General features: G+C 44.5%; 1 protein-coding gene across 1 annotated transcript; it reads right to left on the bottom strand.

Moving 5' to 3' along the window:
- Positions 1-9,569: 9,569 nt before the first annotated feature.
- ZNF641 (zinc finger protein 641) lies at positions 9,570-16,287 on the bottom strand. Its single transcript, XM_065887980.1, has 6 exons — positions 16,271-16,287; positions 14,127-14,335; positions 13,413-13,504; positions 12,105-12,234; positions 11,196-11,309; positions 9,570-10,324 (listed from the first exon to the last, which is right to left on the bottom strand). The coding sequence occupies exons 1-6, from the start codon at positions 16,285-16,287 to the stop codon at positions 9,570-9,572; spliced, it is 1,317 nt and encodes a 438-aa protein (XP_065744052.1).
- Between the last annotated feature and the right edge of the window lie 6,025 nt (positions 16,288-22,312).

The following is a 22,312-nucleotide window of genomic DNA, read 5'->3' as shown; positions in this document are numbered from 1 at the left end:
TACAGAATGCATATCAGAAATATAAGACGGAGAAGGCTAAATAATGAATAGCTAGGTCTTTGCTCTTCTTAAAAAAACAACATGTACTAAGCTTTATATACCAAATTGGAGCAAATGTATGATTTCTTTGGGTTCTGAAAGCAGGGGTTAAGCCCAGTGTGAGAGTCGTTCTCAGGGCATAGGCCATGACAGGACACAGAAATGATGCCTAGGGAAGTAAACATCAGTGTTTTTTTAGAGTATACCTGACCAATCTTTCCCCAGGAAAGTCTGATATCTTCTACAAGGGGGAACAGGATTTGTATTTAAAACAAACAGACTTAAGTGATGCTGATATTCACTCTCACACCCTTAAATGGGAATCACTGCTTTAAGCCTATACAGTGTAACAGCAAAATGCTTGCAGTGTATCTCATCAATAGAAGATTTGAACTTTGAAGTCTGCCCCTGCTGTAGTTAGGTTTATTGTGTACTTGAATTGTCTGTGAGTGGCAGAATGAAGACACCTGAAAAGTGTCAGAAAATAGACACCTGAAAAGAGGCAATGAGAAACATTGTCTATTGAACAGAGAACAAAATTAATCAAATGCTCTTATGATAGCCAGATGTATTGCTCCTTCATAGTCCCAGGATGTTTTTACCTAAAGAACAAGATGGTCTGGAATTGGAAATCCTTTTCCCCTAAGTTAGGATGGGAAGGACACTGACAACAATTTGTTTTCTAGATTTCCTAAGAATCTTCATGCTTCTGTTTGTATTATGATGATTTCTTCATTTAAGCAAACTTCATTCACTCAGTAAACTTATCAGATTTATTAAGTGCCAGACTTATATAACTTACATAGCTAACAATAGTCATTTCAGATTATTTTTCATTGATAAGCTTTAGGGTGGTTCTGATGAAATATGAGAAATGACCTTAACTCATAGGTAGGCTATCCAGATTATCTAGACCATACTTCTGTGGAAGAAATTCCTAAGAATAGCTCATCTCATCCCTGTTGTTCACAAATGACTAAGTGTCTGCAAGATTCTCAACCCTTTGCTGGGACTAAAGATGGATAAAACATAATCCCCACTTTTCAGTGCTCACATTCTAGTGGCATATTCGGGTATTTAACTTTGGTCAGAGCAAATAGAACATCCCTGACATCAATTCTTTGCTCTTCTTTTATCTCAACTGCCTAGTGTAACGATGACCAGAAAATTGTTGGACTTTAGAGTTGTAATGTCCTCTAGCATCAAATATTCAATAGTTGTTGAAAAAACAAATACAAATGGCCTTTAAAAATATGAAAAAAGTGGGCTTCCCTGGTGGCGCAGTGGTTGAGAGTCTGCCTGCCGATGCAGGGGACGCGGGTTCGTGCCCCGGTCTGGGAGGATCCCACGTGCCGCGGAGCAGCTGGGCCCGTGAGCCATGGCCGCTGAGCCTGTGCTCCACAACGGGAGAGGCCACAACAGTGAGAGGCCCGCGTACTGCAAAAAAAAAAAAAAAAAAAAAAATATATATATATATATATATGTATATATATATATACATATATATATATGAAAAAAGTGTAACTTTACTCATAAGGGAAATGCACATTAAAACAATAAGACAGCATTTTTAATCTAAAATGTTTAAGAACCTACTCCATTGGTGAGGCTGTGGGGAAACAGGCACTCACATACAATGCTAGTGGAAGTGTAAATCTCCATGACCCCAGTGGAAGAAATTTGGCTTTCAGAATTACAAATTCAGATGTCCTTTGACCCAGTGGAACCACTTTTAGGAATTTACCTTTTAGATATTAATGCATTTGTGAAAAGACTTATGTCCAAGGTATTTAGTGCAGCCTTGCACTAAATGATATTAATGGAAATATCACTAGGGGACTGGTTAAACTGTGAACCTTCGATACAGTGAAACAGCATACAGCTACAAAAAGGGGGAGATTCTCTATGTATTGTTATGACAAGCTCCCCAAGATAGATTAAGTGGAAAACATTCAAGACATTGAGTATACCAACTACCTTTTGTGTAAAATGAAGGAAAACATATCTCTTTGCAATTGTATAAAGAAACTCTGGAAGATTACACAAAAAAAATCTAAGTGGTTCTCTATTGTGAGGGAAGGTGATGGGAATTGTAGGAAACACATAGAAATGTGTTTCATTTAACACATTTTCAGATTCGTATAAATTGTAACTTGTTCAAAAAAGGTAGAAATTTCCACATAATTGTCAGTTATAGCTTTTCCGTTTATAAGGTGGTTTATACTTTCGCATGCACTATTTCATTTTACTTCACTACAATCTCTTAGATTTTAAATTGAAAAGGTAATGTTTAGAAAATGTACAATTTAGAAATTGACTTTTAACTGCAAATCCAGTGCTCTCTTCACTACAGTTATAGGTGTTGAGTGGGGCCTCACCATCTACTCATTAGCTCTACATCTTTTTTTATGTAGGGAAAGGTCGGAAGTTTAGAATTCATTTATACACTTGAGTGTTTTAATAATTTAGCGGTTTCTTGTAGGGAAAGGTGTTCTCCAACACATTGGGGGGAGTGTGTTTTCAGAACATGAAAATATTTCCATTTGTCAGTGGTCTCAAAGCAATAGATTTGTCCTATTCTTCTTTCTCCTCTGAGGACTTCTAACATGGCAAGGCTGTCTGGTTGGGCTGCAGATCCAGCCAAAACCTAAGTGCCTAGCAAGGACAGGAAGACAGGTTGCTTGGGGAATTAATTGATGGACACCATGCTGGAAAGGACTTTAAAAAAGCCAAAGGATTTGGAAGAGAGGAACTGAAGACTGACGGAGTGTCAGCATGAGTCCTGTCAATGCTAGGAAAGACACTGATAGGAGAGTTAAGTAGAAGGAAGTCAGGATTTCAGTCGACCACTGGAACTGGCTGAGAGAACAGGCCCATCAATGAACAATCACAGTTGTGTTTCTCCTCCCTCTGTCAGTCCCTTCCCTCTTCCCCTTTTTGGTTAGGGGAAAGATCAGACATGTCAAACGTTTTACTCCAAGTGCCTGGGGGGGGAAGTAAGAGTGAACGCAAGAAAATAATGAAACATATGCAGTACGAGGCAGGTAGCAAAACAGCCTGCCTGGTGTTAAGAAAGCTGAAGAGGCAGATCACCCCCTAAGCGTAGGACTGAAGCTCTTGAAGGCAACTCCCATGAAGAAGAGCAAAGCCTTTGGGCTGCACCCAATGCCTGCAAAGTGATTCCCTCTCCCCACCCCAGTGAAGATCCATAGGTGAGAGGCCATGTCAGTGGGTCACAGGCTGGTGGTTTTACCCAGGCCAGGTTTCCATGTTTTTTCCCCCACACTGTTTCTTACCCTGTCCTCTTGATACCCTCTACCAGATGCCCATCCTCTTCACCCTCAAAGGTGAATGCATCTGGTGGACCCAGTTCCTGTCTAACCCCATCTGTGCAGGTTTCCTCTGGATCCCCCCAAACTTCCAATAATTGCAAATTTGTCTAGGGGGTCAGTTCAGTCACCACCACCACCTCAGGCTCCAGACTCAGGCTCAGCACTCTAAGGGTCTCTCAAGAGTGGATCAGCCCTTAAACGACCCTGAGATGGAAGGCCTCCTTAAATTCATGTGCTAGGCCCTCACTCACCTCACCCTTGGCCCGGCCTGCTCAGCACTCTGCTCCCTGAGTCTCCAGAATGGGTTGCCTCCCTAGCTGATGGGAGTGACATCTGGGAGCCAAGACACTAGGAGGGAGGTGGGGAGACCTAACTTGTGGTATCTTGAGGTGTGTGTTTTGGGAGGGGCAGCGAGGGGGCTCCTGCATGGCTGCGTGACTCCCCCTGGAGCCATCTGGTGTTTCCCACTCTGCTGCAGCCTTTTTATCAGGAGAGAAGAGCTAAGAATGGAAGCGAGAGGAGAGGATGGAGAAAGGAAGTCAGCGACACAGCCAAATACATCCTTTATTCAACTGACAGGGATCGTACTGTATTATAGATCTCTAAAGATACAGATGAAGGTCCCTGGTTGGGTAATCCATGGGAAGTTCACTGTCCATCAGAGGGAACCAAGTCAGACAATAGCTAGAAATCTGGCAGGCACTAGGCTGTTGGGCTGGATGGCCAGTGGGCATACACCCCCAGAGTTGCCTGGAAGAGGGTCCCTTGGCGCACAGTGTCCTGAGGTGTGGCAGGAAAGTGGTGGCAGTGGAGGGGTCGGCTGAGGAACATGCTAAGTACAGGGGCCATCACCATACTCAGTCTCCCAGGCCTGGGACAGCCAGTGTCTGGGACGTAGTAAGCACGCAAAAAATGGAAACTTCATCAAGGGAAGAAGAGCCTGTAGGGAGGGAGTAAAGAGCCTGGATTTGGCAGTACAGGCAACCTTGGCCAAGTCCAGATGTGTGGAGATGTGTATGAGAGAGGGAGGTAGAGTGGGGAGATGGCAGCTGAGATGCTATAGCCAAGCCAAGAATCTGAGGGAAGAAAGTGGGAACTATGAGCAATGGACTCTACTTAGGCTTGAAGATGACAGAAAAGAAACGGGACAATAGGCAGAGGGACAGGTAGCAAGTGGGCTCACAATGGAATGGAACTGGCTAGAAACTTGAAGTGAGAAAGTATAATGGAAGAAGGATAGGAATCGGGAAGAACAGATACCCTTGGAAAGGTGTGGCATTCCCCAGGCAAAACAAAACAGAAAGCCAAACCAAACCAAACCAACTGAAAAACAGAAGTGGGAGTGAAGAGTGGAGGAAGAGCTCTGCTTACTGGATGGAGGCTGTGGCAGGAAAGGAGAGAGGGAGAGCCTGAGGCCTGGAATTGAAGAAAGCTGTAGCCAACCTTCTCTGCCTTAGGAGACAGGGGTTGATTGCCTCCCCCAAAGAAACCTGGGTTCACTCTAACCTTCTGACGTTGCAGAGCCCCACAGAGGTGGCAGGTTTGCAACTGTCTTCATGGGTATGTCTAGGAGAGGGGGTGGAGGAGGTATCAGGGCCAGGGCCTGCAAGACAGATCCCTTCCTGTAGCCTGAACTGGACAGAATCTTCAAAGCAGGAGGAAGCACTTTTGACATAGGTACCATGGCTTAATTGGTTACAACCTCTACCTAGTAAACAGAGTCTAGGTTCAAATCTTGCTTGTGTCATATCTTACTAAATAAGCCTGGTTTCCTCTTATGTCCTGGGGACTCTCTAATACTCCTGCTGCCCTTGCCCATGATTTGGGTTGGCCAAATCATGGTTAGGAATCCTCTGCATGGCCCCTTATTGGTCTCCAGTGCAATTGTGGGGTAGGAATACGTGGGTCCTTAGGGGCTTGGGACAGATGGCCTTACTCTCTACCTTTGTGCTGAATGCCCACCCTGCCTACCTCCAGGGCAACTTATTAGGCCTGCAAAAGGACCAGATAACTAACAAAGGAGGACCATTTCTTTGGATTTTTCGGTTTTACATTGGATTTACCTTCTTTGAGGTGTCTGCTCCTTTTTGTCTTTTCAGATTTCTAGACCCATGAATTCTCAATACCCATTTAAGAAGCTCCAGCCCCAACCAATTACAACAGCTTGGTAGTTACCCCACCACAGTTTCTGAAATTGGTGACTAACGCAGTTCTTTCACTGACTTAAGGGTGGGGGAATAACTTGGGACTCAAGAGGAATTGAACTGAGGAGCAACTAGCCTAGGATTTTGCAGAAAATAAATCTGAGAACAGGGGTGTGAAGATTCCATCTCTTCCTATTTGAAGATGGTGAGGAACCACTGATTAAAATAGAATTTGAATCTCCTAGCCAGTGGTTCTTAAACTTAAGCCTACATCAAATACCCTGGTTAAAAGGCATGTTAAAAGACCGATTCCTGGGTTCCATCCCCAAAGTTTCTGATTCAGTTTGTCCAGGGTGAGAATTTGCATTTCTAAGACAAGTTTCAGGTGATATTGATGCTTCTGGTCCGAAGATTGCATTTTGAGATCCATGGCCTAGTACAGCACTCTGAGGAATAGAAGTAAACTTTGCCATCTCAGGATCTCTAAGGGGACTAAGGGAATAGATTTCACTTTTCCGTTGTTGCCCAACCCCACTCACCCCCATCCAGTGTACTCAACTGAATAGAGATGGAAAGAACTTGTCTTCTGGAACCTCTGGTTCTGAGTCAGGGCTCACCTTGCCCTTGATAGAAATAGGAAACAATGGTTTGACTGTAGGAGTGCTGGAAAAGGGAGAATTTTGTCCCCAGTTATCACCCCTTTGCTCCCTGAAGGCGTAACATCACTTTAACAAGGGAAAATCTTTTCCCTTTTCCACTTCCACTATCAAAACTACAGCTTAAAATGTAGATAGCTCTGAGAAAGCTAACCCTTTGGTTACAATCTCCATTGTAAGGGATTCTTTGCAGATACTCTGATGGGGTGGAAAGGCAAGGATACTTGGGCTCTGAATAGGGTAGAGGCACCACACAGAGGGAAAAAGATGGACTTCCCTATTTTACGTTTTGCTCAGAGAGAACACGGAGATATTTTTTATTTAAAGGGGATAGGATAGGGTAGACATGTGGCAGAGGCAGTTGGGAGGAAGACGGGAGTGTTCCCTGTGGGAAAAATCACTCAAATCTCTTTGCCCAGCTGATGGCTGTTGCTTATTTTATTTTTCGTCCAAGGGAAGTGGTGTTGGACAGAGGTAGAGAAGACAGCAGTACAGCAGAAATGACCTAAAGGGATGCCCCTTCTGCAGAATGCCCTTAGACGCCATGTTGCCTTTCAGTTGGGTGCTATGAGTGCACCTACACTTTGGGGGCTTCACTTTCTCACCTTACAATTACTAAAACAGATCAAAGGCTGGAGGTTAACACCTGGTTGTTAAGAGGCGTGATCCGATGGTACGGACAGTCACCTCATACAAGTCTTTAAAACAAGGTTCGTGAGGAGCTGGATTTGTCAGCATGTCATATGAATTTTTTAAAAAACATAGAGTGTAAGAAATACCCTTCAAGTCATTAAAGACTAGACACTCCTTATATCCTATTGCCTCTGGTATCTTAGTCCTTAAAATGTTTAGTGATCCTCGCCTTGTAATTCTTGACACAAATATATAATGACCATATTGGGACAGGGTGACTCCCGTTCTTTGACCCCTGTTTAATGAATCCATGGATGGGCTCTGAACCTGTTAAATGTGTATGCAAAACTAAGTGAATTACTAATATCTTTTTTTCCTCAAAAGTGAGTTTCTGGTTTTTATCAGATTCTCAAAAGGGCCTGTGATCCAAAACAGGTTCTGAACCATTGCTCACATACAGCTGACTTGTATTAATGAATGAGGCATAGTGGGAGGGTAAAAGAAATGGCGTAGTCCAGTTTTGCCAGTGGAACCCAATATTTTCCTGTGCCCTGGGGCATCTCCTAATACTGATCCTAAGATGCTCCTGTCTCTGAGGACCTGGGACAAGGATGCCTTACAAAGGGCTGGCCATTTTGCTCTATTCATAGGAACATAAGCAAGAGAAGTACATTCTGCGCAAAGAGGGAAGGCTGCTCTGAGTAGAAGGGAGGTAGGGGCTGGGTTGCTCAAGTCATATCCACTCTAAGAAGCCCAGTGAGCAAAATGACCCTATTTTTGGCTCCATTTGGGCCCAGGACTCTAAGGAGCTATGATTCACCCAGTTTTTCCTAAGCAAGTGGAACAGTCATTAAACTAGACTGTTGCAGCTAACTTCCTCTTGCCTCTCTGGTTAATTCCACCAACTGTGGTTGAGAAACGTGTGTTAAGGAAAAACCGGAATCTAAGCATTAAAGAGAAAATATCCTACTTCCATCCTCTTTGCTTTTCTCCCTCCCTAACCCCAAACTGCTCTTACATACAAGGTAATTTTTAAATGATAAGATTGGTATTAACACATCATCAACAAAGAGAAACAATGACCAACTCATCAACTAATGGATGCTAGAATACTTATGCAAGTTCTGGAGTCAAGAGTCTTAGTGCAGACACCTTTCCAGAATTGGGAGGAAAATCAACCAGAAAGCTCATTACCCTGCATCAGCTGAATAGCTAAGCCACAGCCATTTCCCCTAAAGTTCTGTTTAGGGGAATGAGATCCACAAGAATAACTCTGCCCCCTTGATGAGGCAGTCAAGGTCAAACAAGAGTGATGATAACAACCTGCAGGCATTGTGACTCCTGCCTTAATTTCCCAGCACTTAAAACAAGACCAAAAAATCCACTAAGCACAAAGCTTATATGTACATTGCTTAAAATCAGTTAAGAAACAGCTCACCTCACTGAGGATGTCTCTTTCTCCCTCCACTTTGGCAAAAAGAATCTGTGGCCCAGAGATTCAGACCTAGACTTAAATATCCAGTTGTCTTGATCTCAGTGATACTGGGGAAGGCTTTATATCTCAACTCCCACAACTTAACCCTTTCCACTAGGGCTCCCTTGATCACTCAGCTTACTTACCATCTTGAAACAAAACAAAAAAATCCTTACAATCCCCACTACCCTCATCCCCAGAACACAGCCCCTAGAAAATCTAGCTTATACAGTTTGCACTTTGCATGCTCTCTTCAAAGACCCTGCACACAGATACACAGACACATAAAGACACTGTCAAGAGGAAAGGGGTCTGTTCAAGGGGATAAAGTATTTTTCTTCTGTGTGGGCCTGGGTTACTTGGGGGTATAAGGTCCATCTCTTAGCACTGTAGTGTGGTCTCTCAGCTGGATATATGTATACGCAGGGTGAAGGGAGCAGGAATAGGGGTGAGAAGGTTATTGTTTCTGTTTTTCAGCAGGTTGGGTGAGAGGTGTGGATGTATGTTCAGATGATCGGTGTAAGGATGATGGGCCCACACAAAAATGAGGTCGGCCCCTCAGCTTTCATCTGGATAAAAAAGGGGGCTCTGGGTGCCTGATCACTGTCTCTTTCCTGTTTCCTCGTTACTCTCTAACCCAGTGTTCACCAGTATGTTTCATGGAGTCACCAGTTCTGTGGGATGTGAGATAAAAAGGATACTGAAGTCAAATAAATTTAGGAAACACTGCATTAAAAGAGGCTTAACCATTTGCTCTACTGCATAAATTTTCAGAGCCTTTAATATGCCAATATGGTCTTTCTCTTCATATATATATGTATATATGTATATATATATATATACATATATATATATATATATATAGAGAGAGAGAGAGAGAGAGAGAGAGAGAGAGAGGGAAAGAGAAAGAGAGAGAGAATAGTTATGTTACGGAAGGGTGATACTCAAAATATTTAACGACTGGTATGGCATAAGCTCCAACCAACCAATCCAAGCAGTTTGGGCCTTAGCCAAAAACTGCTGGTACCACTGTACCCTGGAGAATGGGCTCAGGCTGAATATCAGCCCATGCAGTAGGCACTGTTTCCCAAAAGTTTTGCCCAAAGAACTCTATGTGGCATCTCACAGAACTGGTGAGAAATACTCTGGCCAATGCTGGAACCTCATCTTTCTAGGGATGGACTGGGACTCATGACTCTGGCCACGGGGGTGCAGGAGAGGGTCAGCTCTGGCAGAGACTCCTGGTAGCACCGGTTGAAAGATGTGACCACAGCTGCAACAGAAACAGATTTTAAAAGACAGATGTCCCTCTGTCCCAGCTGCTCCGGGGACTCTGTCCCTGGTGGGTCAGCAGGTGCCTGTCCAGGTGATGTTTACGGCCGAAGCTCTTCTCACAGCGCGGGCACTGGAAGGGCTTCTCCCCGGTGTGCGTCAGCCAGTGTCTCACCAGGTGGTGCCGTCGGCCAAAGCTCTTCCCACACTCAGTGCACACGTGGCACTTCGGCACTGGTGGAGCGCGCTGCCGCTTCCGAGCCCCAGGGCTCTCTCCAACCTCTTGGCCCTTGCAGGACTTGCCTTCTGCGTGTACTCTCTGGTGGCTGGCCAGATGGGAGTTGCATCGGAAATTCTTGCCACACTCAGAGCACTTGCTGGGTTTGTCATGTAGGTGGGTTTTCTGGTGTCGGATCAGGTGATGTCTTCTCCCAAAGCTCTTCTCACACTTGAGGCAGCTGTAGGGCCTCTCCCCAGTGTGTGTTTGCTGGTGCCTGGCAAGGTGGGAGCCCCACACAAACTGTTTCCCACACTGGGGGCATGTGTGCGGTCTTAACAGGGAATCCATTTCTGTGCTACACAGAAGGTTTGAGAAGCTATCTTCCTGAAGAAACGGTGGGCCAAGGAGCATGCCTCTGGAGCTCCTGGGCATGGAATCCCAGCTCTCATCCTGCTCTGGGTTCCAGAGAACGGTATCTTCAGACACACTAGATAACATTCTGGGAGGTTCTGCTTCTAGTTCAGGGGTATCCCCTTCGTGCTCACTTCCATCTCCTGTGGAGAAGGGAAAATACCGACCCCAAGAGGGGAGTCACAAGGGAGTACCCCAGGACCTGAGTCAGAGGTGAGGTTGTATGATGCCTATTAGGGCCTAAACCTCACCCTATAAAGGCTGAGAGAACAGATTTTAATGTTGTATAAGACAGTGCAAGAGGTACAGAGGTTAAAAGCCTAGGCTTAGGAGACAGATACCCAATTTTGAATCTCAGCTTTCCCACTTAACTTCTATAGGCTTTCATTTCTTCTTCTGTAAAATGGGAATCATTATAAGATAGATGTTATAAGACAGATAGGATAGTACCTGCATATAGTAAGCACTAGTAAATGGTCTATGCTATTGTTGTTACTTATTTATTACTGTTATTTATTTAGCACTTAAAAAAAAACTATTAATCACCATCTTCCTGCCTAAGCATAGATGGAGAGAGTTAAGAAACGTGCTACAATCATCACTGGCTGGGTGACCACCTGTCAGCACTAGAGACATTGTGGAAGGCATTTCCACAATGGGTGGCAGGTTGAACAACAACAATTAACATTTACTGAGTGCTTATTATGTGGCTGGTACTGTTCTACTATGGTTACATATTTAAATCTCACGATAATTTATGGATGAGGAACCCAAAGGTAAGTTAATTACTTTTCCAAGGTTCCACAGGTATGGTCCTGGATCCAGATCCACAAAGTTTAGCTCCAGAGCCTGCCCTCTAAACCACTGTGTTACACCGTCTTGCTTTTGAAGAAAAAGATCTCTAAACCTTTCAGTACTGTAACTCTCTGAGGCAGAGGAGGGATTAGAGGGACATGTAATGATGAAACTCCAAAAGGGGTGAAGGCCGTGGCTGAGTGTATTCTACGTCATTACCTGTATATGTGACCTTCAGAATGTCCCTCTCTTCTAAGTCCTGGGGGTCAGGAACCCATTGCTCTTCCCCTCCTTCTAGTTGAGAAAGCATATCCAGTTTGGGGATTGGAAATCCTGCCCATGGGAAAGGAGAACAGAGATGTCAATTAGTTCAACCGTAATTCTCATTTCTGAAAAAAGCTTCCTAGATTATTCCCTGGAACTCTATAGATAAAAGAAAGGCCAGGGGACTTCCCTGATGGTACAGCGGTTAAGACTCCATGCTCCCAAGGCAGGGGGCCCGGGTTCGACCCCCGGTCAGGGAACTAGATCCCGTGTGCCGCAGCTAAGACACAGCGCAACCACATCAGTAGAGAAATATTAAAAAATGAAAAGATAGAAGGCCAGATACAAGCCTTTCCCTCTTCCCCCCTCCCGTTTCTGTTCAGTCCCTCTTCTTTCTTTCAGAAAATCATACTTTCTTCCCAATGAGTGCTCTCTTCCACTCAAATTTCAAATACTTCCAGTCCAACTGTCTTTTCTGGTCATAACCTCACTTAATTAGCCCTACTGCAGCTGTCTCACCACCTACACTCCCATCTTTCCCTAGGTGGTTTCGGAGTTTCCAAGGACTCAGTTCCATCTCTTAGATGTCCTTCTCTCTGCTTTGAAAGAACCTCCCAATTCCCAACCAAGAAGAGCCTAAAGTTCTCTTCTCTAATAATTCACATCATTTTGTTGTTTTTAAAAATATGACACTTTACTTCCATTCCCTTTGAATTAACTCTAGCATTCTTTCTCTAGTGGAAGCTTAGACAGATTCTCTGCCTAGAAAAGAACCCCAAATAGACGCTCTCCAACAGCCCTGGAGCAGACGACTCCATTCTCCCAGAGTACAGTCATTTAGTGGCTGGGGAAGGTCATGCTTACTTAGGGAGACTACTATCCCACAGTTTTCCTGCATGACGTATTCTCCATAAAAGTCTGTCTGAGAAGGGTCCAGGCTCCGCCACTCCTCCTGAGAGAAACACAGTGACACATCCTTGATGGTTACCAGGCCCTGAAACAAAATGTAGCATCATCTGTCAGCAGCTGTTCCTTAAGGGAAATGGGTTCTCAGTATAAAAGGCTCAGGTAGTAGTAGAGGGGAGAGGGCAAGAGAGTGTCTAGAAAAAGAACTGCCCAGAGGTCCCTGGGCAGGGCACATGGTTTTGGTGAAGAGGAAATGAGGAAAGGGGTAAAGGTAATGGTCCGTGAATGAGTGAGGAAAACGGCTGTAGAGGATTTCCCCAAATTGGGACCATGAGAAGTTGGAGGCACCACAAACCCTTTGGTCCCTCTGTTTAGTTACAGGTGTCTGCCCAGTCTCTTCTCACCGGCCTTATTCTTTTCCTTGTAGAAATTGTGTCCTAGCTCCTCCTTTCTCCACTTGACCTTTCCTTTCCTATCAGCACAGAAGAATACAGATAAAGTGCCCTTCCTTGCCCCCTTCCCCTACTGTGCCATATCCTTAGGCAGCACAGCGTGGCAGTTCGCCCAGATTCTGGAGCCAAAGGACTCCTAGCTCTGCCACTTATTAGCAGTATGACCTTACACAAGTGCCTTAATCTTATCCTGTCCAATTTTCTCATCTGTAAAATGGGGATAACTGAGTTTCTCTCAGGGTAAAATGAGTTAATATACCTAAAGCACTCAGAGAACAGCAAGCATGGTAAGCACTTTGGGAGTATGGATACTACTACTACTATTATTACTGTCTTCCCATGGCTCTCCCCTTGCCTTCTGAATCTAAACCTGTTTTCTCTCTCTGGCTCTGCCCCTTTTTACATCTTTCTATCTTCTATTCTTTTCCATAAATGCTCTATCATCCACGCAATCCTGTCTACTTTATGTTCTTCTAAGCTTCCTTCAGGTCCTCTTTTCCTAATATTTCCAGATTTATTTCTTAAAGGACGTTAATGAATTATTCTTAAATTCTCCCTGTGGATAGCACAGCCATCCATTAAAAAAAAAACAAAACATCTAACCTCTAGGAATTCCCTTCTTCTCATCATGCCTCCATTCATTTTTTAAAAGGGTATTATGAGCCCCTTGGAAAGGGGCAGAATCTGTTCAGACATAAAATGGACATACCATTAGTGGTCATGTGAAATGACAAATCAGTGGAATGATGCAAAGGCTGTAGAAAGGCAGCGTTGAGAAAACCCTGAGAGAGGCCAAAGGAAGAACACAGCCCACCTGTGATCCAGCTGCAAGAAGTGCAGCTGCCATCTCCCAATCTCCAGTGCTCCCTTCCTGGGGAATGGCAGGAACCCAGGGAGCCGACTGAGCTGGTGAGGGGAGAGAAGAACCATTAGAGATGGAGCATCCATCCTTTCCCAATTAGAGCCTGGGCCCTATTTTAGAGGGGCTTAAGGGTCACTTTTTTTTCTATATTTATACCCATTGGTAAGACTCCAACGCATAAATGTAGTAGAAAAGACCCTCCCTCAAAATATCCTGAAAGGGTACTGAGTGGTTGTTAGTAGAGCATTTATCTCATCCATTTCTACTCGACTAGCTGTGGTTTGAATTTATATTATTTGAATGTAATTTTCACCTTGTAAAGTGCATTTTACTGAGTTTGTTTTCCAACAGCAGTCAGTGTTTCTGTCACTTCCTTTGTCTCCCATATTTGTTACCACTAACCATGTAGCATGTGGAGGGAGTGATTATGTAAGAAACGGGAGGAGCCCAGTTACATGGTTTGCAGAATCCAGGTGTTCATTATATTAGTATTTCTGTGACCAGAGCCCAGAAGTTCCTTATATTTCTGTGACCTAGTCCTGGTACTGACTATGCTGTGCAGTCAGTCTATGGCGATTTGGGGATTTTTAACTCTACTTTTCAACAGAGATTAGAAGACTATTCTCTGCACTGTGCTTCCCACACACACCCCCTCCGGGCTCTCACCCTTCTCCTGAAGCGACTGTGGCTCCTCTTCAAGGTCACAGCACAGGTGCTCCAGTGGCCCTGGTGCTGTCCTCCATGGCCCCTCTTCCTGGCTTCCCCTTTCCACCTGGGGCTCTGCTCCATCCAGCTGAACACTCATTGACTCCCATCCTGTCCCCAGGGCTGCAGTCTGTTCTGAAAGCATCTTTGCTACAAACCCAAATTGTGACCTGGAACAAATTCATATCAGTTATGCCCATGAAAATGGAAAGGGGTGATATTCCTAAGGGAGTTATGGAGAACAGCCCAGGGATAAAAGATGACACTGGATAGGAGGAGCTTGATGAAAGATGAACTTTAAAAGCTTGATGTGTTCCAATCAATTGAAGCTGAGCCAGAAAAGAGCAAGTGCTACATAGCAAAGTCACAAATGGTTATTTTGGGGCTGGAAGAACTTCATTTTTAAAAAAAAGAACAATCCTGGAAATTCAGAAGCTATCAATTAATTTCAACAACTGAAAATACTTAACTGGAAATTTCAACCACTGAATGTAAGCAATCTGGAAATATGCAGGACTGGATGCAAACAGACTTGCACTCAACAAAAACAGATGTAACTACACATAAGATTTTCTGCCACAAATCCCATTCTCATCAGTTAGTTTAGAATGAAATGATTACTATAGGTAGAAATCCTAGTCAAAGGGTGTATTTTTTATGAGGCTGTACCAAATGGTGCCTTACTTAGGACAAGCCTCAACAAACAGACATATAACTTGTCACTCTGTTGTAGAAAATGAGAACTGGTAGTAAATATGGTAGAAAGATCAATAATTTGGAAAGCAAGTATAAGACTCTAAAGCAACCCTAAAAGATAAGAGAAACTGTTGGTCAGTGAGGAGCTAATGTCTGATTGGGAAAAGAAAAAAAGAACAGAAAGGGTTTGGACTAGGTAGAAAAGGGGAAGCAGGTGCTGCTAACATGACCCTGGGGTGAATTAACAGCCCTGTGATTTAAGACACAGGAAAGAACCTGAGACACAGGATAGAACCAGTCAGATCTCATTATAAAAATGTACTCAATTTTAAAGAAGTGTATGGTCAAGCCAGAGTGTGTTCCATCAGAAGAAACAAAAGTGAAGAAAGGGATGGGAAATATGTACACTGGGGGAAAGTTCAAAACAGTGGACACAGTCTTCTCTTGACTAGGGAAGAAGGCTGATGAATGATGCTGCCAATGAATAAAAAGAGATGTTTTCTATCTCTATGCAGATCTCTTCTCTTGATTGCAAGAGAAGAGATTTAGGTTAGATTAAAAAAAAATTCCTAATAGTCCTGCAGTGCATAGGACCTGGTTGAAGGCTTTTTGCTCTGGACATCTTAGGAGCAGGACAGGTTGTGTTGTGATAGCGGTCTCCCTGCCTTACAGCAGGGCAATAGTCGATGAGACTGTGAAGAGTCCCTTTTTGCTCGGCAACGTCATATTTTTGTGATTCTTACTCAATGCCCAAGCAGTCAGAGCCAGTGGAAAGTCTTCCAAAAACAGGTCAGAACCTTGGTAACTGTTCTGGCTCACTCATATCCATCCAAAAACATTTGCAAGAATCCAGGAGCCCAGGATTGGTAATGACAACTGTCAAGTTGTTTATTTTCTTGCCTATTTGTCTTCGACAAAAGAGGTAGGTGGGAACTCTAAGCTCAATGCACAGGAAGGGAACAAATTTCCCTTTCATCTCAGAAGTCCAGAGATGTCTCAGGGCCTCATGGGAGCATCCTGGACTGATTCCCAGCTTACAAGGTTTCCTTTTCAGAGACTTCTCATGAGAAAGGAAAATTCCCAATAAAGCAATAAAGGGAAAGTTCCATTTTAGCTTTTTCCTCTGAATTCCAGCCCCTGTATTCACTTAACTTTTAACATGTAAAGCATGGATTCCCCCTCTTCACCAGATGTCTTCCTCATTCTCTAGCTCCGTTTGAAAGTCCTCCTTCAGGACTTTACCTCTAGGTAAATATCTGGACACCTGAGACCCACTTCTCCATCTCTCCAGCAGCAGAGTCCCTTGATAGGAAGCCTCTTTCGCAGGCCAGATGTGAGCCTCTCCAGACCACTGACAGAAAACCTGTGGAAGTGCTAGCAGAAATATCAGCAAAGGAGGGAGCAGGTACTTGTCCTCAAACTGCATTTGCTAAAATATTTGCTCTCTCAGAGCCAGCATCTGGGCAGTTAAGGTGTCAGCCCTAACCTGGTTTCTCCCGGCTCCAGGATGATCCCAGGCCTACTGGAGTCGGGGTTCTAAGACACTTCCCCCTTTTCCTCACATATCTGGGGGGCATGGCACCTGCAGAAGTTGTTTCTGCAGCAAGTGTTGTTGGATAGAGAAAGGGCCATGCTACCGAAATGAGTAGTCCAAGGACACGGGGACAGTCGCGCTGTCAGAGAAGCCTGGCCCCTGTCCCGGGCGGGGCGTGGGCGGGACGGGCGCCCACTCCAGAGTAAGGTTGCTTCTGCCCTCCTTGTCACAGTGCCCCTGGAGAGGGTCAGATTTCAGAGAACCCGAGAGAGGCAGAGCTGGAGCAGGGGAAGTGAGGTCAGAAAACAGGTTTCTCGTGAACTGGGGCATGAGCAAGTGAAGAAAAAGGAGCCGCGGGGTAACCTGCGAGCGGTGACAGCGGTGGGAACCCGCGGGGCCTGACAGCGACGATGGGGGGACGGGGAGACGGGAGGGGCGAGCACAGAGTGTCAGTGTGGCCGACCCACCCCCCCCAGAATGGCAGCGACCCAGAAGCCGCGACGACCCTCCTCCCCGCCCCCACGGGTGACCGGCCCCACTCACCGCCCCGGGAAGCCAGGCGTCCCTCCCTCCAGCCGCGACTCCCTCCGCCCGGCCCCACTCACCACGGTCGGTCGGCTTGGCCTGCGGCCCGGTGCCTCCCTCCCGGCCGCCGCCTGCCCCTCCCCTCTGCCCTCGCTTCCTCGGAGCCGGCGGCCGTGGAGCCAGCGACAGGCGGAGACGGCGGCCCGGCGGGCGCGGGCGGGGCGGGCACAGGAAATCCCCGCCCGCTTCCGGGGCTCGGCGGCCACGGCGGCGCCGAGGGGCGTGGGGGCCGGGGCGAGGGACGGGCTGCGCCTCCAGGGCCCCCAGGCGGCCCGGCCCCGCATCTCAGGCGCCCACCGCCCCTGGACGCCGTGGGCCCAGGCGCCAGGATCCCGGCCGACCTTGGCGGCTCGACCCCGCCCTCTCCCTGACTGACCATCTTCCGTCCCGGCCACGCGGCCTCCCGTGGGGTCCTTTGCACACAGGTTCATTAATTATCTCGACATTTAACAACCAATCCTCACATGCCAACGATCGATGTGAGAGAGATTTCTCGAGACAACGGTCTGGAATTCCTCAAGGAGCTCACCTTCTAGGTTTCAGGATAGCCAGGGTGATGATAAGGGGCTGGAGAGAGCGTTGAGGAGGAGTCACTAATTCTGAACGAGGTTGACTTCACCAAGACGTGTGTCTGAAGTCGGCCTTGCGCCTGCATTGTCCAATTTGCTGGAGCCACCAGCCTCCGGATTGAGGTGTGTTGTAACATACACACCTGATTTAGAAGACTTAATTAACAAAATGTACAATAGCTAATAAGCAATATTTTGAATATGTTCGGCTAAAATGTATTGTTGATATTCACTTCACCTACTACTTTCACCTTTTTTTTAATACTTTATTTTTTTAACATCTTTATTGGGGTATAATTGCTTTACAATGGTGTGTTAGTTTCTGCTTTATAACAAAGTGAATCAGTTATACATATACATATGTTCCCATATCTCTTCCCTCTTGCATCTCCCTCGCTTCCACCCTCCCTATCCCACCCCTCCAGACGGTCTCAGAGCACCGAGCTGATATCCCTGTGCTATGCGGCTGCTTCCCACTAGCTATCTACCTTACGTTTGGTACTGTATATATGTCCATGCCTCTCTCGCGCTTTGTCACCGCTCACCCTTCCACCTCCCCATATCCTCAAGTCCGTTCTCCAGTACGTCTGTGTCTTTATTCCTGTCTTACCCCTAGGTTTTTCATGACATTTTTTTCCTTAAATTCCATATATATGTGTTAACATACAGTATTTGTCTTTCTCTTTCTGACTTACTTCACTCTTTGTGACAGACTCTAGGTCTATCCACCTCATTACAAATAGCTCAATTTCATTTCTTTTTATGGCTGAGTAATATTCCATTGTATATATGTGCCACATCTTCTTTATCCATTCATCTGACGATGGACACTTAGGTTGTTTCCATCTCCTGGCTATTGTAAATAGAGCTGCAATGAACATTTTGGTACATGACTCTTTTTGAATTATGGTTTTCTCAGGGTATATGCCCAGTAGTGGGATTGCTGGGTCATATGGTAGTTCTATTTGTAGTTTTTTAAGGAACCTCCATACTGTTCTCCATAGTGGTTGTATCAATTCACATTCCCACCAGCAGTGCAGAAGTTTTCCCTTTTCTCCACACCCTCTCCAGCATTTTTTGTTTCTAGATTTTTTGATGATGGCCATTCTGGCTGGTGTGAGATGATATCTCATTGTAGTTTTGATTTGCATTTCCCTAATGATTAATGATGTTGAGCATTCTTTCATGTGTTTGTTGGCAGTCTGTATATCTTCTTTGGAGAAATGTCTATTTAGGTATTCTGCCCATTTTTGGATTGGGTTGTTTGTTTTTTTGTTATTGAGCTGCATGAGCTGCTTGTAAATTTTGGAAATTAATCCTTTGTCAGTTGCTTCATTTGCAAATATTTTCTCCCATTCTGAGGTTTGTCTTTTGGTCTTGTTTATGGTTTCCTTTGCTGTGCAAAAGCTTTTACATTTCATTAGGTCCCATTTGTTTATTTTTGTTTTTATTTCCATTTCTCTAGGAGGAGGTGGGTCAAAAAGGATCTTGCTGTGATTTATGTCATAGAGTGTTCTGCCTATGTTTTCCTCTAAGAGTTTGATAGTTTCTGGCCTTACATTTAGGTCTTTAATCCATTTTGAGCTTATTTTTGTGTATGGTGTTAGGGAGTGATCTAATCTCATACTTTTACATGTATCTGTCCAGTTTTCCCAGCACCACTTATTGAAGAGGCTGTCCTTTCTCCACTGTACATTCGTGCCTCCTTTATCAAAGATAAGGTGACCATATGTGCGTGGGTTTATCTCTGGGCTTTCTATCCTGTTCCATTGATCTATCTTTCTGTTTTTGTGCCAGTACCATACTGTCTTGATTACTGTAGCTTTGTAGTATAGTCTGAAGTCAGGGAGCCTGATTCCTCCAGCTCCGTTTTTCGTTCTCAAGATTGCTTTGACTATTCGGGGTCTTTTGTGTTTCCATACAAATTGTGAAATTTTTGTTCTAGTTCTGTGAAAAATGCCAGTGGTAGTTTGATAGGGATTGCATTGAATTTGTAGATTTCTTTGGGTAGTAGAGTCATTTTCACAATGTTGATTCTTTCTTTTAACTTTTAAAATTATGGGTACTAAGGTGTTTATATTTGCCGCTTACATTTTATTTCTACTGGACAAAGCTACCTCGAAGCATTAGACAGATTTGACTGGAAAAGATGAGAAAGGGCCTACAAAACAGAATAAACAGATTACTATTAGAATCTGTTTATAATCTACAAATCACATTCATTACTTCATCATCTGAACAATTCTGTACAATTTTATTTTATAGACTTAAAAAATAAGTGACTCACTTAAGGTCATAGGTGACAAACATTCCTTTAATATATATTTATTTTTTGCTATGTGCCAGGCACTGTAACTAAATCCTGGAAGTCAAAGGTCCCAAAGGAATTGTCTGTCTGTGGATTCAAGAACTCAGTCTGTGGAAACACATGTCAACAAATATTTGCAATAAAATGTGACAAATGCTGAAGTAGAGGAATATACTTTGCACTAGGAGCAAAGAAGTAAACATGTATGGGTGGGAGGTCAGAGATAAGCCTGACAGAAGTCTTGAGGGAGAGGAGTGGGGAGGGCTCCATTAATGAAAAAGAGGAGAATGTGGGCTTCCCTGGTGGCGCAGTGGTTGAGAGTCTGCCTTCCAGTGCAGGGGAGACAGGTTCGTGCCCCTGTCCGGGAAGATCCCACATGCCGCGGAGCGGCTGGGCCCGTGAGCCATGGCCGCCGAGCCTGCGCCTCTGGAGCCTGTGCTCTGCAACGGGAGAGGCCACAACAGTGAGAGGCCCGCGTACCAGAAAAAAAAAAAAAAAAAAGAGGAGAATGTGCTAGACATGCAGTTGAGGAAGGGTATAGACCATGTTGTAGAGCAGATCATAGGGTATTTGGGGGAGGTGTCAAGCCAGGATTTGTATCTCAGGTCCTGGAACTAAGTCCAGGGGTTCTTTGCATTTATGTTTCCACAGGTGAGAAATACAAGGTATGTTAATCTGGGTATGTTAACAATACCAGTGTCTCAGTGGTTTAACATAATAAAAGCTTATGTTTCACATAAGTCACAGTGTGTAGCAGGCTTGTCGGAGCCAGTGGGTGGGGTGTCTGCTCCTTGCAATCATGGAAAGACCAGGTTTCTTCTGTCTTGTGGTTCTACCATCCCCTGTTGCCTTGGAATCATCCAATCTGTGGGCCTCAGATAAAGGAGGAAAGCTGTGGCTGACTTATTGGAGATATCAGGGACAAGCCCTGGAAGTGCTCTACATCATTTTCACCCATTTCCTTAGCCAGAATTCATGACTAAGGTGCATGATCATATGGTTCCACCTAACTGCAGGGGTGGCTGTAAAGTGTGTGCACCCCAGTAGAAAAGGAAATGGGGTTTGATGAACAATTAGCATTGCCTCTGTCACACATATAATTAAGTTAAATAACCAAGCTGTCTTTACTTGAAAGAGAGATTTGGGGAGAGCTGGCAGAGTATATCAAAAGAGGAAAGAAAAAGGAGGCAAAATAGTCATCTTTGGCCTGATGGCACAATAATGGGTCATTAATATTTAATAAACATCTACTTTATGCCAGAACTTTGTTTTTTAACATCACAGGGAAAAAAATATAAAATACCTTTATATTTAGCTTATTAGCTTTAATGTGCCATCTTTTTAGCTTTCAATCGGCAAACTGTAGATATTATCTCAGCGTGGGTTTAGGAGCATTCAGTGAGCCAAAAGGCAAAATTAGGAATTGAACCCTGGCCTTAGACTTATAATCTGGTGCACCTGTCACCAGAGTGGTACTTTACCTTTCACAGTAATATATGGACGAGTCCAAACTCCTGTGTAAGGTGGGGTAATTAAATATGCAGTGAGTAGCAGGCAGGTGATTCCATCTTTTTAAGACTTTCTGGTGGAAGAGTTTCAAGATCAGCTTTGAAGGCAAAATGTAGGAACAGCATCTTGGGTAGAATCAGAAGGCAGAAGTGTACCTGCTGTGGGGTGAAGAACACACAGGTGTGGACATGCCTATCTAGAGTAGAGAAGAAATGGGGAAATTGATAGAAAGATTAGAATAGTGTGTCAAGGACTTTTAATTTGCCATATCAAGTAATAGAGAGTCACTATATTTAGTGTTATAAGGAAGTGATATACCTGGTGGGTCCAATTATATCATTCTAAGGAAACTTGGTCATCCAGGGCTGCCCTGTTGATAGAGTTCAGAACGACCGAATGGGATGAGTTGGACCCAAAGCCAGATTCTAGTGTGTGGAGTACAGTTCCTCAGGACACAGCTGTGTTCTTCCTGGGGCTCAGGGAGAGGTCACAATCATTTAAGGTTCCGAGTTCTCCTTCGGACTTCCAAAGACCTTAAGAGACTCAGTCTCTTGCCTGTCAGCCTTAGCTCCTTCATTTCTGAACTCTTGTTCTGATTTGGTTTGAATAAAAACATATAATGCAGGTGTTCACCAGTTTAGGATTGTGTTATAAGAGTTTCTTTATTAGTCAGTTGATTGCAATGAATTAGCAGCTTGGCTTACAAAAACCTTTTCCGCTATAATAAACCATACCTCCAGTTGCTAATTAGAGTCTAATCACCATTTATAACACTGCTTTTCGGAAGCATTCAAAGTTTTGAAGCTTGATGTCAGAGATGAGTTTTCTACCAACAGGGCAGTGCAGCTGTTTGTGTCCACTATGTCTAGGACTGTAAAAGAAAGAGGAAGGTTGAGGGAAGTGTCAGGTTAGGATTCCTGTGGAAAGAAAGGGTAAGGGTCCCCTA

Source organism: Phocoena phocoena, chromosome 11 (genome assembly GCF_963924675.1).
Source record: "Phocoena phocoena chromosome 11, mPhoPho1.1, whole genome shotgun sequence".
Classification (NCBI taxonomy): domain Eukaryota; kingdom Metazoa; phylum Chordata; class Mammalia; order Artiodactyla; family Phocoenidae; genus Phocoena; species Phocoena phocoena.
The sequence above is the reverse complement of the archived record's forward strand: the minus strand, read 5'-3'. Positions and strand labels throughout refer to the sequence as shown.